Here is a 14,243-nt window from a genome sequence, read left to right on the forward strand (position 1 = left end):
TGTGGTTGTCAAAGTGCGGTCCAAGGACCCTCAGGGTTCGTTGAGGGGGTTCCAAATGTAGTGCAACTCTGAAAGTGTAACTCTGAGAGTGTTAAATGCGGTCCTACACATTTGAGAACCATTGTGCTACAATGCTGTGTGCAGTTCACAGTACATGAGTCATTACATTTCACCACTGCTGACCATGCAGTGTCTCCTGAGATTATTCTTGCAGTTTGCAAGTTAGCGACATGTAGAGCATTTATTTTGGGAACGAAAGATGTCACCATTTTATATGAGCCTCAGAAATGGTAGAATAATAATAATCTTGTAGTTAGTTTGTCGTGGACACTTCAGCAGTTAATGGTCATTCCAGAGCCATCTAATAGAAGAGTTACGATGTTGAGGGGGCAGAAACAGAGCGCTCGAGCGCTGTCCATGCAGCCTGAAAGGGGGACAAGCTGGAGTTTGAAATACATTGTTTTCAACGAGGTGCAAAATAGGAGCAAATCTATGTGACAACTGTTTTAAAGTATTGCACAGTAACAACTAAAGTCTCTGTAATGTTTACGTTGTGCGATTACTACAAAACAACCTAAGATCATATTACAGCTGGGCTGTTGCCTGCCTGGGTCCAATGCATTTCTGCCTACTTCCGGTCAAGGACTTGTCCCTATTTGTTGTCCACATTCTCAATAGAAGTCTATGTGTAGAAGAGCCCCGCCATTGGACTGAAGCCCCATGAAGTGAACAGAGTTTGCGTAACTCTGTCATATGGCCAAATTCCAATACCCAAAAACTTGGACACTCGCTCACTCACACTCGGTCACTCCAGCATGGTAAATTATGATGAAATTGGTGACCTGCAGAAATATGTGACATCTTGTCGTCTTCACTCAATTTACATGGAAGTCTTTAAATATGTGGCCTAAATATCGCTATAGGTTGAAGCTGCTAATGAACAAACTGCAACGATTTACATTCAGACACTGACGTTATTTATGTGATTGTCTACACAATTGTCACATATTTCAGCAGGTCACCAATCTCACCGTAAAACACCACCATGCTGGAGTGAGCGAGTGTAAGTGAGCGAGTGGCCGAGATTTGGGGTATTGGAATTTGGCTTTACTCTATGGCTCTGGGTCATTCCTTTACTCTATGGCTCTGGGTCATTCCTTTACTCTATGGCTCTGGGTCATTCCTACTCTATGGCTCTGGGTCATTCCTACTCTATGGCTCTATGAGCTCTATAACCATCTATAAGCTCACGATTGTGAACTTATAAGATGGTCTAGTTTGGGTGCGCACCAACGACAGCATGGTGCACAGCTACGACTACATACACCAGGCTGTGTAACGACAGCATGGTGCACAGCTACAGACTACATACACCAGGCTGTGTAACGACAGCATGGTGCACAGCTACGACTACATACACCAGGCTGTGTAACGACAGCATGGTGCACAGCTACAGACTACACACACCAGGCTGTGTAACGACAGCATGGTGCACAGCTACGACTACATACACCAGGCTGTGTAACGACAGCATGGTGCACAGCTACGACTACACACACCAGGCTGTGTAACGACAGCATGGTGCACAGCTACGACTACATACACCAGGCTGTGTAACGACAGCATGGTGCACAGCTACGACTACATACACCAGGCTGTGTAACGACAGCATGGTGCACAGCTACGACTACATACACCAGGCTGTGTAACAACAGCATGGTGCACAGCTACAGACTACACACACCAGGCTGTGTAACAACAGCATGGTGCACAGCTACGACTACATACACCAGGCTGTGCAACGACAGCATGGTGCACAGCCTACAGACTACATACACCAGGCTGTGTAACGACAGCATGGTGCACAGCCTACAGACTACATACACCAGGCTGTGTAACAACAGCATGGTGCACAGCTACGACTACACACACCAGGCTGTGTAAGTGTGCGACGCTATGAGGATGTATAGATCTAGTCATCATTCTAACCGTCTATCTCGGTGGCCACTTACGTGGGGGGCGGGGCTACCGTTTAGCTTACGGCGGCCGAGAACCGGAGAGTACACCCAGTATCTGCCATCTGCATACTGATACGCACGCACGCAGACGCACGCACGCACACACACACACACACACACACACACACACACACACACACACACACACACACACACACACACACACACACACACACACACACACACACACACACACACACACACACACACACACACATTCGCGGAGAAGGGTGGGGAATGGAATAGAATGCGGAGAAAATGTGGAGAAGCATCACAGAGATGAAGTGAGGGGGCGGGGCAGGGATGGGATGGGAAAGAGAAAGGAGAAACAGGGGGGAAAAAAGAATGAAAATCCAGAACGGATATTGTTATGTAACATACAGTACACACACACACACACACACAGAAACAAACATGCAATGGAGACACGATGCTCTGATGGTAAGTATATCGGAAACAAGAAGAGAATGCTTGAGATGCGAGTGATTCATGCTCCGTCGTTTTCACGCGTCTAAAACCCAAACCACACCAAAGGGTCGGGTTGGGACAAAACAGTTTTTAAGGTAGAGACCACACCAATACAACTCATTGAGTTGCAATGAGATGCATTGGTGGGATGATCTACCTTTTTGTCCCAAACCCGACCCTTTGGTGTGGTTTGGGCTTAAAATAGCCGATCCAGAAGTTCACAGCGATTGAAACAGTGGCTAAAAAACAGCCAGTATTTGATCACGTACTGTATTATTATTCTTATTTTTATTTTTTTACTGTTTTGTTTTTTACTATGTTTTTGTATATTCTGTCCTCTCATGTCTTATGTCAGTTTTGTTTAGTGTTCAATGTCCCGGGGACATTAGCATCTCTGCTAAATCTGGTGTTATTTACGCTACATGTTTATGTAATGTTCATTTAATGTACTCTGTCCCGTCCAAATAAAACAATACAGTAAAGTATAAATCGTGTTGTGAACTTCTAGAGCAGATATTAGCAACACACAAGGCCGTCGCACAACAACGTATGAACCAACCAGTCTTCATGGAATGATGGTGAGTCAGAGAGCATGACTGCAGATGGACAGATACAGTAGTGTCTATCGTACGCTACGCTACGGCACGGTGCGTCGTCATGCAGAGTGCACAGACACACACACAACGGTAACAGGAGAGGAAAAAAGAAAAACAAACCAGGTGCTCGACGGAGATATAAACATGTGATGATGATAAAAAAAGGTGCTCACACGGATCAAACAGGATCAAGGCATGAAGAAAAAAGATCCGGGCACTTCAAGGTTAAAAAGAGGAGGATAGCCTTTATTAACCCATTCTGACCTGAGATCAGATTCATACGAGGTTTCCACTGGACACACACACTGGTCTGATGAACCCATTCTGACCTGAGATCAGATTCTAAAAAAATGTCAGTCGTTCTTCGATTTTTCAAAAATAGCAGATCTACAAGCTCGTAGCGCGCCACTCGGTGGAGCGCTATGAGCTTGTAGATCTGCTATTTTTCAATAGCTAAAGCATAACATGATGCTGACACCAAAACGGGTTCCGGATCAGAATGGGTTAAATTAAGAATCATTCTTGCCCTGATGAAGACCGGTTAGGTCGAAACATGTTGGCAGTTGCCTTTTTAATTTAATAAAGGCTATCCTCCTCATTTTAACCTTGAGTGCCCAGATTGATAAATCTGTCTTTATACGGTAACAGGATAGGTGAACACCAAGGAAGAGTGGGCACACTCGCTGTTAAATTGGCTATTCCATTTCCAAAATGTTAAAAATATATATATGATATTTCGCAAAAGTGTACAAACTGTACATGATTAGAACATTTGATAATTAAGGTCTAATAATAGTTCTACATGTTGTTAAAAATCCTGTATATTTTGGGGAATAAACAAATAAGTTGGAGGATAAAATTAAAGTCTGATAATGATGTACCGTGCATGTTCACATCATGTTTATACTTTACATTACTTACGGCCATTCTTTCTAATATATATATTGTTTTACATTTTGGACAAAATAGCCAAGATGACCCTCGTGACCGCCGTACAGTATCCTGTGTGTCCCACAGACACAACAGCCCTGGTTGCTAACGGTAACGGTGGAGGCATCACGTCAAAGAGGCCAACATGCTTCAGAAACAACACCCCAAAACAAAACACCATGCTCCCTCCCGGAGGACCCTCACCCTCACAACTCTACCACGCTGTCCTGACTGGAGCCCTGTGGGACACCAGACCACCACCACCACCACCCCGTAAAACCAGAAAGAGAGAGAGAGAGAGAGAGAGAGAGAGAGATACTTTACTCCATAGAACACGCCTGATCCCAGAACACCAGTTTCACATGGTCAATTTAAACCGTCTGCGTGATTCTGTTTACTTTGACAACCAATGTTAATTAAACCAATATTAATCTCATGTTGTTTCAGTCTGAGCTATTTGCCTTTTTTTATTGATTACTGTTGACGGAGGTTCTCCACTCTTAGGCACGTTCATCATAGTTCGATTGATTCCGATTGGTCAATCGCTGAATTTAGCGGTGTGTCATTTAAGCAATATTACACGAGAGGGTGATGCTTGCGGAACTCGACTCCGTCTCGTTCCTGACCGCATCACTGTCGTGGCAATAATCACGTTAACCCACACCCTCTCGTGTAATATTGCAATTCTACCACAGTTACCCTTAAAACTATTAAAATCGCTGAAAGAATATATTCTTTTAATGACAGATGTAGTCACTACGACCACAACCTTCCCAAGAAACTAGCTAGCCTAGCCACCGAGTTTGCTAGTGCTCTGGGAGAACAGAGCGGCTGAATTATTTGTTTTGATTATAGGTGGTGAACAGTGCTGGTTTAACCCACGGCTAGAAGGCTGTTTCAACCAATCAGATTGCTTCCTCGAAACGACCTGTGGTAGAATTCTTGATAATAACAGACCGATGGCTAATCAAAGACTCGGAGCACCTGTTGCACCCTGCTTGATTTACTGCTGTTTCCAACATGACAGCCATGTAAACACACACACAATGTCATTTACAGCAACACATTGTTCTAAAAAATTGAAAACATGTGAGCGAGAAATAGACGAAGCAGTAAAACCCGAAAATGGATTCTATATTTGATCAACTCACTTCCGACAGTATCTGGCCTCCCCTATATCATAACATATCATATCATATCGTATGCCAGGAACACACTGACACAAACACCTGGGAAATTACCTTTCCACCGAACTGTTCTCATGGACTCACATTTACACACAGCCACCTTCTACCCCTCCCCCCCCCCCCCCCTACCACTCCCCCTGCAGCTATAGGTTATCTTTTTTCCTCCCCCCGCGCTGCTCATCCCTTTCGGCGGTATGCGTAGGACTAAGAGGAGAGCTTATTTGTGCCCCCGCCACCCACACCCAGAAACGTGCCTGCACAGCCGAGTATTATCAATCTTACTTGAAATGTGATGTGATGTCTTCTGGCCTCCCCTACATCATATGGTATCTGGCCTCCCCTACATCATATGGTATCATATGGTATCTAGCCTCCCCTACATCATATGGTATCTGGCCTCCCCTACATCATATGGTATCTGGCCTCCCCTACATCATATGGTATCTGGCCTCCCCTACATCATATGGTATCTGGCCTCCCCTACATCATATGGTATCATATGGTATCTGGCCTCCCCTACATCATATGGTATCTGGCCTCCCCTACATCATATGGTATCTGGCCTCCCCTACATCATATGGTATCTGGCCTCCCCTACATCATATGGTATCTGGCCTCCCCTACATCATATGGTATCATATGGTATCTGGCCTCCCCTACATCATATGGTATCTGGCCTCCCCTACATCATATGGTATCTGGCCTCCCCTACATCATATGGTATCTGGCCTCCCCTACATCATATGGTATCATATGGTATCTGGCCTCCCCTACATCATATGGTATCTGGCCTCCCCTACATCATATGGTATCTGGCCTCCCCTACATCATATGGTATCTGGCCTCCCCTACATCATATGGTATCTAGCCTCCCCTACATCATATGGTATCTGGCCTCCCCTACATCATATGGTATCTGGCCTCCCCTACATCATATGGTATCATATGGTATCTGGCCTCCCCTATATCATATGGTATCTGGCCTCCCCTACATCATATGGTATCTGGCCTCCCCTACATCATATGGTATCTGGCCTCCCCTACATCATATGGTATCTAGCCTCCCCTACATCATATGGTATCTGGCCTCCCCTACATCATATGGTATCTGGCCTCCCCTACATCATATGGTATCTGGCCTCCCCTACATCATATGGTATCATATGGTATCTGGCCTCCCCTACATCATATGGTATCTGGCCTCCCCTACATCATATGGTATCTGGCCTCCCCTACATCATATGGTATCTCCCCTACATCATATGGAAACAGAGGAATCTTCAGGACTTACAAAGTAGATGTCCGAGACCTGCTGCTGCAACTCCCCCTCCAGAGAGTTATGGCTGCTCGACACAGACAGGTGATTGGACGAGGTGAACGACGCCTCGCGGCGCACCGGCGGGAGGGAGGAGGGGGGAGGCGGGGTGTAGGGGAAGAGGGAGTGGGAGTTGGAGGAGGACACCAGGGACGAAGAGGAGGACGTGGCGCGGATGGGCGCAAAGTGGGCGGCGGGTGGCGGTGGAGGAGGAGGAGGGGGGAGCGTCGAGGGGGACGAGGAGCGAGGCGGATGGGGTCGTGTGTCGGCGTAGGGAGGAGGGAGGGTGGAGTGCGGATGATGGGTGGTGGAGGCGGGGGTGTAGGAGTAGGCGGAGCATGAGGCTACCGAGGAGGGAGGAAGAAGGGTGGAGGAGGCGCGTGCCGGGGACGCGGAGGTGGAGGAGGAGGAGGAGGCGTGTAGAGGAGGAGGAGCTTCTGTCATCTGGGTCATGAGCTCCGTGCGTTGTGGGACCTTACTGTAGGAGGAGACACACAGGTCACACAGATTAGGAACGCATGATGCAGGCTGCAGTAGGGTGGGTGTGTGTGTGTGTGTGTGTGTGTGTGTGTGTTTGCGTGCGTGTGCATGTGTGCATGCGTGCGTATGCACGTGTACCTGAGCTCCACCTCCACAGTAATGGTCTGCTGCCTGTCAAGCACTTCCTGTTGTGATCTGAGAGCAGACGTGAAAACACCATGAGAAACGACACATGGCGTTTGGTTGTCATCGGGTCCATTCTGGCTAACGGTTTTTGAACTCCATCACTAGCCTTGACAGCCCATACATCCACACAGAAAGGGTCCTATCTGACAGCCCATACATCCACACAGAAAGGGTCCTATCTGACAGCCCATACATCCACACAGAAAGGGTCCTATCTGACAGCCCATACATCCACACAGAAAGGGTCCTATCTGACAGCCCATACATCCACACAGAAAGGGTCCTATCTGACAGCCCATACATCCACACAGAAAGGGTCCTATCTGACAGCCCATACATCCACACAGAAAGGGTCCTATCTGACAGCCCATACATCCACACAGAAAGGGTCCTATCTGATTGCATTAAATGACTGGATTTGCCACTCACTTTATGCATGTGCATATACCTATACCTCTGTAAAACAGGTTGAGGACATGCCTGCAGTATGACGTACTGTATGTAAAAAGGTCTTCTAAATCCTGACAGTTTTCTAAAAGACCTGTTTCTATGTCAGTGGTGTTCAATATTTCATGTCAAGGACCCCCAGAATTATGTGTATTTGGCCACCGACCAATACGTTGTTCCAGGGACCTCCCCCGTGAAGCAAAGATTTGAGTTAAAAATGTTCGCTCTGAAAGAATATAATATTCAAAGATTTGAGGCACATTTTCGCGATAAAAAAAATAAATAGCAGACCTACAAGCTCGTAGTGCGGCAGTCGGTGCCGCACTGTGAGCTTGTAGATCTAAAGTAGTAGCTTGGAGAGCTAAAGTATAACAGAATGCTTGAAACACCAAAATGGGGTTCCCGCCCAGAATGGGTTGAGTGAAACGGGCTGAGAACATACAGGAATGCGTTTGTTTGAGCGCGCGGTTTCCGACGCTCTCACCTGCTGCTCGGCGAGTGCAGCTGTCTCCGGTAGCGCGGGTGATCCGGCGTGTCGAAGGGGGTTGTGGGTAACGAGTTGTTGGAGGAGAGGGTGGTGGCGATGGAGGCCGTGGTGGCGTCCTCAAAGGACGGGGGCGTGCAGGGCTGCTCCTTACCTGAGGAGAGAGAGAGAGAGAGAGAGAGAGAGAGAGAGAGAGAGAGACACAGACTCAGCGACCACCGCCTGGCAATAGAAACAAGCAGACACAAGGTGTGTTTCCGTAACGCCGTTTCTTTGCGCATTAAGGCTCTTTCGCAAAATCTTCTGGACGGAAACACCTACAAAAAGTCTCAATTTCTTCGCAAGAACACTTTTTTTTCACTTGAAGGTGGCGGTTTTGTTATTGTTGTCTCTGTGTGCGCAATGACTTTTGTTTTGTTGTATGTACGCTTTGGCAATGTAGAACATATTTTTCATGCCAATAAAGCCTTTTGAAATTGAAATTGAAATTGAGAGAGAGGAGAGAAAAAACAACACGGGTTAGAGTAATAATCTCTGGAATACTGACTCTAACGTCATGTCGACGGCGTCCCGTCTGACCACTTCCTCCAGTTGAACCCATTTAGGACGGGAAATATAAAACAAATATGGGAAGAATTCAACCTGCTACTCAGGCATTCCTCAGGCATTCCACACCCGCTACTCAGGTGTGGAATGCCCTCCCCCGTTCCCTCAAAACAAGCAAATCACTGGCTTCCTTCAAAACAGGCCTAAAGGTTCACCTGTCAGCAGGTCAAAGGGAGACCCCCCACCACCTTATATTATCCTGATTATCCCCTTCCCATTTGCTTCCTTCCCAACCGGCACATGCTACATACAGTATATACTAGTGTAAATGGAGTTCACAGTGGATTCCTCGTGACTCGTATCAGTGCAACGTATCACACTTGCAATGTCCACAAATTGCTATTTTCAGCGAGCGTAAAAGCAGTCATTACGACGGCATCAAGCCTGAAACTAAATGAAAACTATTCAAAATGACTATGACTAAAACTAAAATCAAAATGTGCTGTCCAAATCAACACTTCTGGACAGCCTGTGTGTGTGTGTGAGAGTGACAGAGTAGATGTTTATCACATGTTTGGCGTTGTTGTGACTGTGAGTGATATTATGATGTAAAATGTAAAGCAGTACCGTCGTCCTCCAGGAGGGGGCAGCGGCGTGCTCCTCTCAGGTTGTCCAGGTTCTCCTCGTCCTCCTCGCTGACAGAGGGCAGCTGGCTGCCGGACGTCCCCGCTGACTGGACACTGTTCCTGGCCATGGACAGAGGCCCTCGGCCCCTCTTGGAGGGAGAGGACCGCAGTGCTGCAACAACAGAGGGAGGGAGGGGGGGAGAGAGAGAGAGAGAGAGAGAGAGAGAGCACGGTTTCAACTATACATTCACTTCCTAAAAATCCATTATTCTGTTCAATTGCTTTTTTACTAAATGTGTGTGACTCTGAGAGTGGAACTGATTTTACAGTGATTTTACAGTACAGATTGCAGTACACACACACACACACACACACACACACACACACACACACACACACACACACACACACACACACACACACACACACACACACACACACACACACACACACACACACACACACACACACACACACACACACACACACACACACACACACAGAGCTATTGGCTAAGCCAAGAAGTTATTGGCTTAGCCAAGAACAGTACGGTATGTATATTCATAAGCACACAATCGATTTAGACACCTCCAATTAGCCCTCTACACTGCAGAAATCTCATTAGCATAATTATGTGATACTGTAAATGACAGCATAATCCAACTCTGCTAATCCGAGTCCATAACAAAAAAGTGCTCTGAAAATGCATGTGGACCACCCATCTGACCACTTAACATGGCAGCCCCGAAAGGCTGAGAGGGAAGATGTATAAAGATAACTATAGATCAGTCACTCTGTATGGCTTGGAAATGGTGGCACTGATAAGACAGGAGGCAGAATGGAGGATGCTACGCTTCTCATCAGGAGTAACTAGGAGGGGCACTTCGGCTCACATTCGTTCAGTGATATAAAATATCCACACCGCCACCGCAGAGTAGAGGCCAAGGGGTTCAAACTGGAGGCTCCTCACTGACAGGTGAGAGTCTAGGCCAAGGGGTTCAAACTGGAGGCTTCTCACTGACAGGTGAGAGTCTAGGCCAAGGGGTTCAAACTGGAGGCTTCTCACTGACAGGTGAGAGTCTAGGCCAAGGGGTTCAAACTGGAGGCTTCTCACTGACAGGTGAGAGTCTAGGCCAAGGGGTTCAAACTGGAGGCTCCTCACTGACAGGTGAGAGTCTAGGCCAAGGGGTTCAAACTGGAGGCTTCTCACTGACAGGTGAGAGTCTAGGCCAAGGGGTTCAAACTGGAGGCTTCTCACTGACAGGTGAGAGTCTAGGCCAAGGGGTTCAAACTGGAGGCTTCTCACTGACAGGTGAGAGTCTAGGCCAATAGGTTCAAACTGGAGGCTTCTCACTGACAGGTGAGAGTCTAGGCCAAGGGGTTCAAACTGGAGGCTTCTCACTGACAGGTGAGAGTCTAGGCCAAGGGGTTCAAACTGGAGGCTTCTCACTGACAGGTGAGAGTCTAGGCCAAGGGGTTCAAACTGGAGGCTTCTCACTGACAGGTGAGAGTCTAGGCCACGGGGTTCAAACTGGAGGCTTCTCACTGACAGGTGAGAGTCTAGGCCAAGGGGTTCAAACTGGAGGCTTCTCACTGACAGGTGAGAGTCTAGGCCAAGGGGTTCAAACTGGAGGCTTCTCACTGACAGGTGAGAGTCTAGGCCAAGGGGTTCAAACTGGAGGCTTCTTTCTCACTGACAGGTGAGAGTCTAGGCCAAGGGGTTCAAACTGGAGGCTTCTCACTGACAGGTGAGAGTCTAGGCCAAGGGGTTCAAACTGGAGGCTTCTCACTGACAGGTGAGAGTCTAGGCCACGGGGTTCAAACTGGAGGCTTCTCACTGACAGGTGAGAGTCTAGGCCAAGAGGTTCAAACTTCGAACCCACCGCATGTGCATCCGGCCTTGTCGAGTGTGACACAATTGGTTGGTGTTCGGGGAGGGAAGCAGGAGGGTGATATGTGTCTCGAAACATACTCCTCCTATACCTACGGGCTGGGGGCAGCACCTGTCAAAAGGGAGTGTTGGGTGGGATGAGTAGGAGGGCGAATACTCTAGGACGTCCTCCCGGTGGGGGCTCCTCACTGACAGGTGAGCCAGTAGGATACAACAGCAGTGACAACTCACCGAACAGTGTGTGGGGAGGAATGAATTGGCATAATTAATACAATAACTTCAATGTGCACTGCCATTGGGTCTGCATGTGAAAACGTGAAAGGAAAGTCGAGCGTTGTAGTTATTGAACTCTTACTCTTATACAACATAACAATATACAATGTAATATATTTACTCCGATGGTCACCTTTGTGGACTGTCTGTCACTGTCCAGCTTTAAGGTCATTACACACTGGCGAATTAGCGACGCGATGCGAATAAGCGATCTGAAAATGCGAAATATTGCATGTTGCAGTTCGCCTGCGAATCTCTGCAAAATAAATGGACTTCAATTGTTTGTTTTTTTAAATGCGAATTCGCACAAATATATCGCGTCGCCAATTCGCCAGTGTGTAATGACCTTTAGGGATGGGCCATATCTGCTTTTTATATTCCCATATCCCAGAGGGACTGTGGCAGTAATGTTTTTGGGGATTCTGGTTGCAAGTTGCATCTCTGCTAGTGTATGTGTGATGTGCGTGCATGTCAGTAAACTGTGTGTGTGTGTGTGTGTGTGTGTGTGTGTGTGTGTGTGTGTGTGTGTGTGTGTGTGTGTGTGTGTGTGCATGCGAGCATGTGCGTGTGTGTGTGCTCACAGCAGCTTTTCTTGAAGACAATCGTGTTGCAGAATTTGTAGAACCTCTCAGCATAAAAACCAGGTCTGTGAACGGATACTGTATCCTGAGAGAGAGAGAGAGAGAGAGAGAGAGAGAGAGAGAGAGAGAGAGAGAGAGAGAGAGAGAGAGAGAGAGAGAGAGAGAGAGAGAGAGAGAGATTTATTCAGTTCCACAGCTGCGTGAGTGTGTTAACTCTTCACTCCCAGACAGAGGGGGCGACAGAGACAGAGGGTGCCTGGTCGTTACGTTACGTACAGTTACAGCGCTTGATGGATTATTCCTCTGCACGCGGCTAGAGGAGGACCCCTAGTGGTGGGTCGACGTGCAGCTGCAACATGACTACAGTTATTGCTTTGAACATTTGTCTTGTCACAACAGTTTGCATTACAGCTCAGCTGTATGGAAATCAGGGCTGGGAAAAGTGCTCACATTTAAGTAGTAAATCTAGGCTATATATAGGCTATAGCTGCAGTGTATAAACACAATCTGTGCATGTAAAACTCTGTTAATCAAAAGTACAATGTATTGACATCAAGACACACATGGAGTAGGCCTGTACTTTATTGTACTTAAGTAGCCTACACTATTTTGAGTACACACACTCGGTTGGCCAATACAAAACAAACAATACAGCAATGCATTGACATTAAGAGGGAAAATACTCACTCCGTCATGGATGAGCGACTTCCACGAGTGTTCCAGTTTCTTGATCATCCTGTGGGACACACACACACACACACACACACACACACACACACACACACACACACACACACACACACACACACACACACATCAGCTGAGTCAGTCTTCCTTTCACTCCATTGGCTCCCCATAAAACAAAGAATCGACTTTAAGATTATTTTATTCACCTTTAAATCCCTCAACGGCCTGGCCCCCCCATATATGGCCAAACTCATACATCAATACTACCCCACCAGAGCTCTGAGGTCTGCGGACCAGTCATTGCTGACCGCGCAAACATCACGCACCCTCAGAACAAGAGGTGACCGCGCTGTGGCAGCCCCCCCCCCTAAGCTCTGGAACAACCTCCCCCCCATATTAGAGCTGCTCAATCAATTAACATCTTCAAATCCCTTCTCAAAACGCACCTTTTTTCCCTGGCTTTTAATGTGAACTGATTTTAACCTTTTTAGGCACTGTATAGTATTTTAATTTGTTTACTGTTGTCTTTTGTTGTGAAGCACTTCGGTCAACTTCGGTTGTTTTATACGTGCTATATAAATAAAGATTGATTGATTGACACACACACACACACACACACACACACACACACACACACACACACACACGGGAAGCCTGGTTTTACCAGCCAGTGCAACTCAAAGTGAGGGTGATTCATGTCTACCTGTAGGACTGCAGTATGAGGGTAGTAGTGAGGGTAATTCATGTCTACCTGTAGGACTGCAGTATGTCGATTAGTCCGATGAACAGTAGGAGGCGCTCTCCCTTCGCCCCCACAGCGGGAATGCCTCCCATCCTGGACACGGGCAGGAAAAGACAATTATGTGTCACTTTTTCACCAATTTCTACAAGCTCACAAGACCTGTTAAAGCCAGTTAAACAAAACAAAACATTGGCTGTCTGTCATGAGACCTTTAACTTTGGTGGACTATCTTACATCTTTAGGTAGGACGCATAGACTGTAAAAAATATGGACAAAGCGTTCCGCGGGTCTAACATGAACGTAAAATGAAGCCCGTCAGTCCTTGCACTGTAAGTCGCCATCTTTCTAGATCCGTTTGGGCCCAGCTGGCCCATTGGCTGGCCCAGACAACGAGGCGGGACTTCCCCCCTTCTTCTCCGTTGGTTTTTATTTTGACTCGAGTGGGTGGGGAATCCCGATCATAGACCGTAACGGTAGCCACGCCCCTCAGAACATACGCGACTTTATGGTCATTTTTTTAATAAACGGGACCATAATTTTCCAAAAATAATATTATGACATTAGAAATGAGACTTTAAACTAGTGACTGGAAGCAGAAAGTATTCATGACCATGTTTATTAAGGTAATACAGTCTAGGTGAAGTTGGGCCCAAATACATGGACTTCTATGGGTTTTTTTGGGCCCAATGACAGCGCCACAACAGGCCATTATATGAACTTTCATTTCCTCAGTGGCTTCACAAATTATCTGTCTGACTGCCCCCCTGGTAGGACGTAGTGCGTGGG

At 47.0% G+C, this 14,243-nt stretch overlaps 1 protein-coding gene across 1 annotated transcript in view; it reads right to left on the minus strand.

Moving 5' to 3' along the window:
• LOC308325376 (phosphatidylinositol 4-phosphate 5-kinase type-1 gamma-like) overlaps positions 1-14,243 on the minus strand; it is a gene marked incomplete at its 3' end in the record, with an annotated part of 118,838 nt that overhangs the window by 84,642 nt on the left and 19,953 nt on the right. Inside the window, exons 9-16 of the mRNA XM_080777860.1 lie at positions 13,467-13,550; positions 12,716-12,764; positions 12,029-12,113; positions 9,285-9,455; positions 8,112-8,265; positions 7,133-7,189; positions 6,491-6,992; positions 2,013-2,087 (exon numbers count right to left, since the gene is read on the minus strand). Of these exons, the coding sequence (XP_080633986.1) occupies positions 2,013-2,087; positions 6,491-6,992; positions 7,133-7,189; positions 8,112-8,265; positions 9,285-9,455; positions 12,029-12,113; positions 12,716-12,764; positions 13,467-13,550 (1,177 nt within the window). The remainder of the gene's footprint in view (positions 1-2,012; positions 2,088-6,490; positions 6,993-7,132; positions 7,190-8,111; positions 8,266-9,284; positions 9,456-12,028; positions 12,114-12,715; positions 12,765-13,466; positions 13,551-14,243) is intronic.

The sequence above is a fragment of the Protomyctophum bolini genome (assembly GCF_963924005.1).
Source record: "Protomyctophum bolini genome assembly, chromosome: 12".
NCBI classification, from domain to species: Eukaryota; Metazoa; Chordata; class Actinopteri; order Myctophiformes; family Myctophidae; genus Protomyctophum; species Protomyctophum bolini.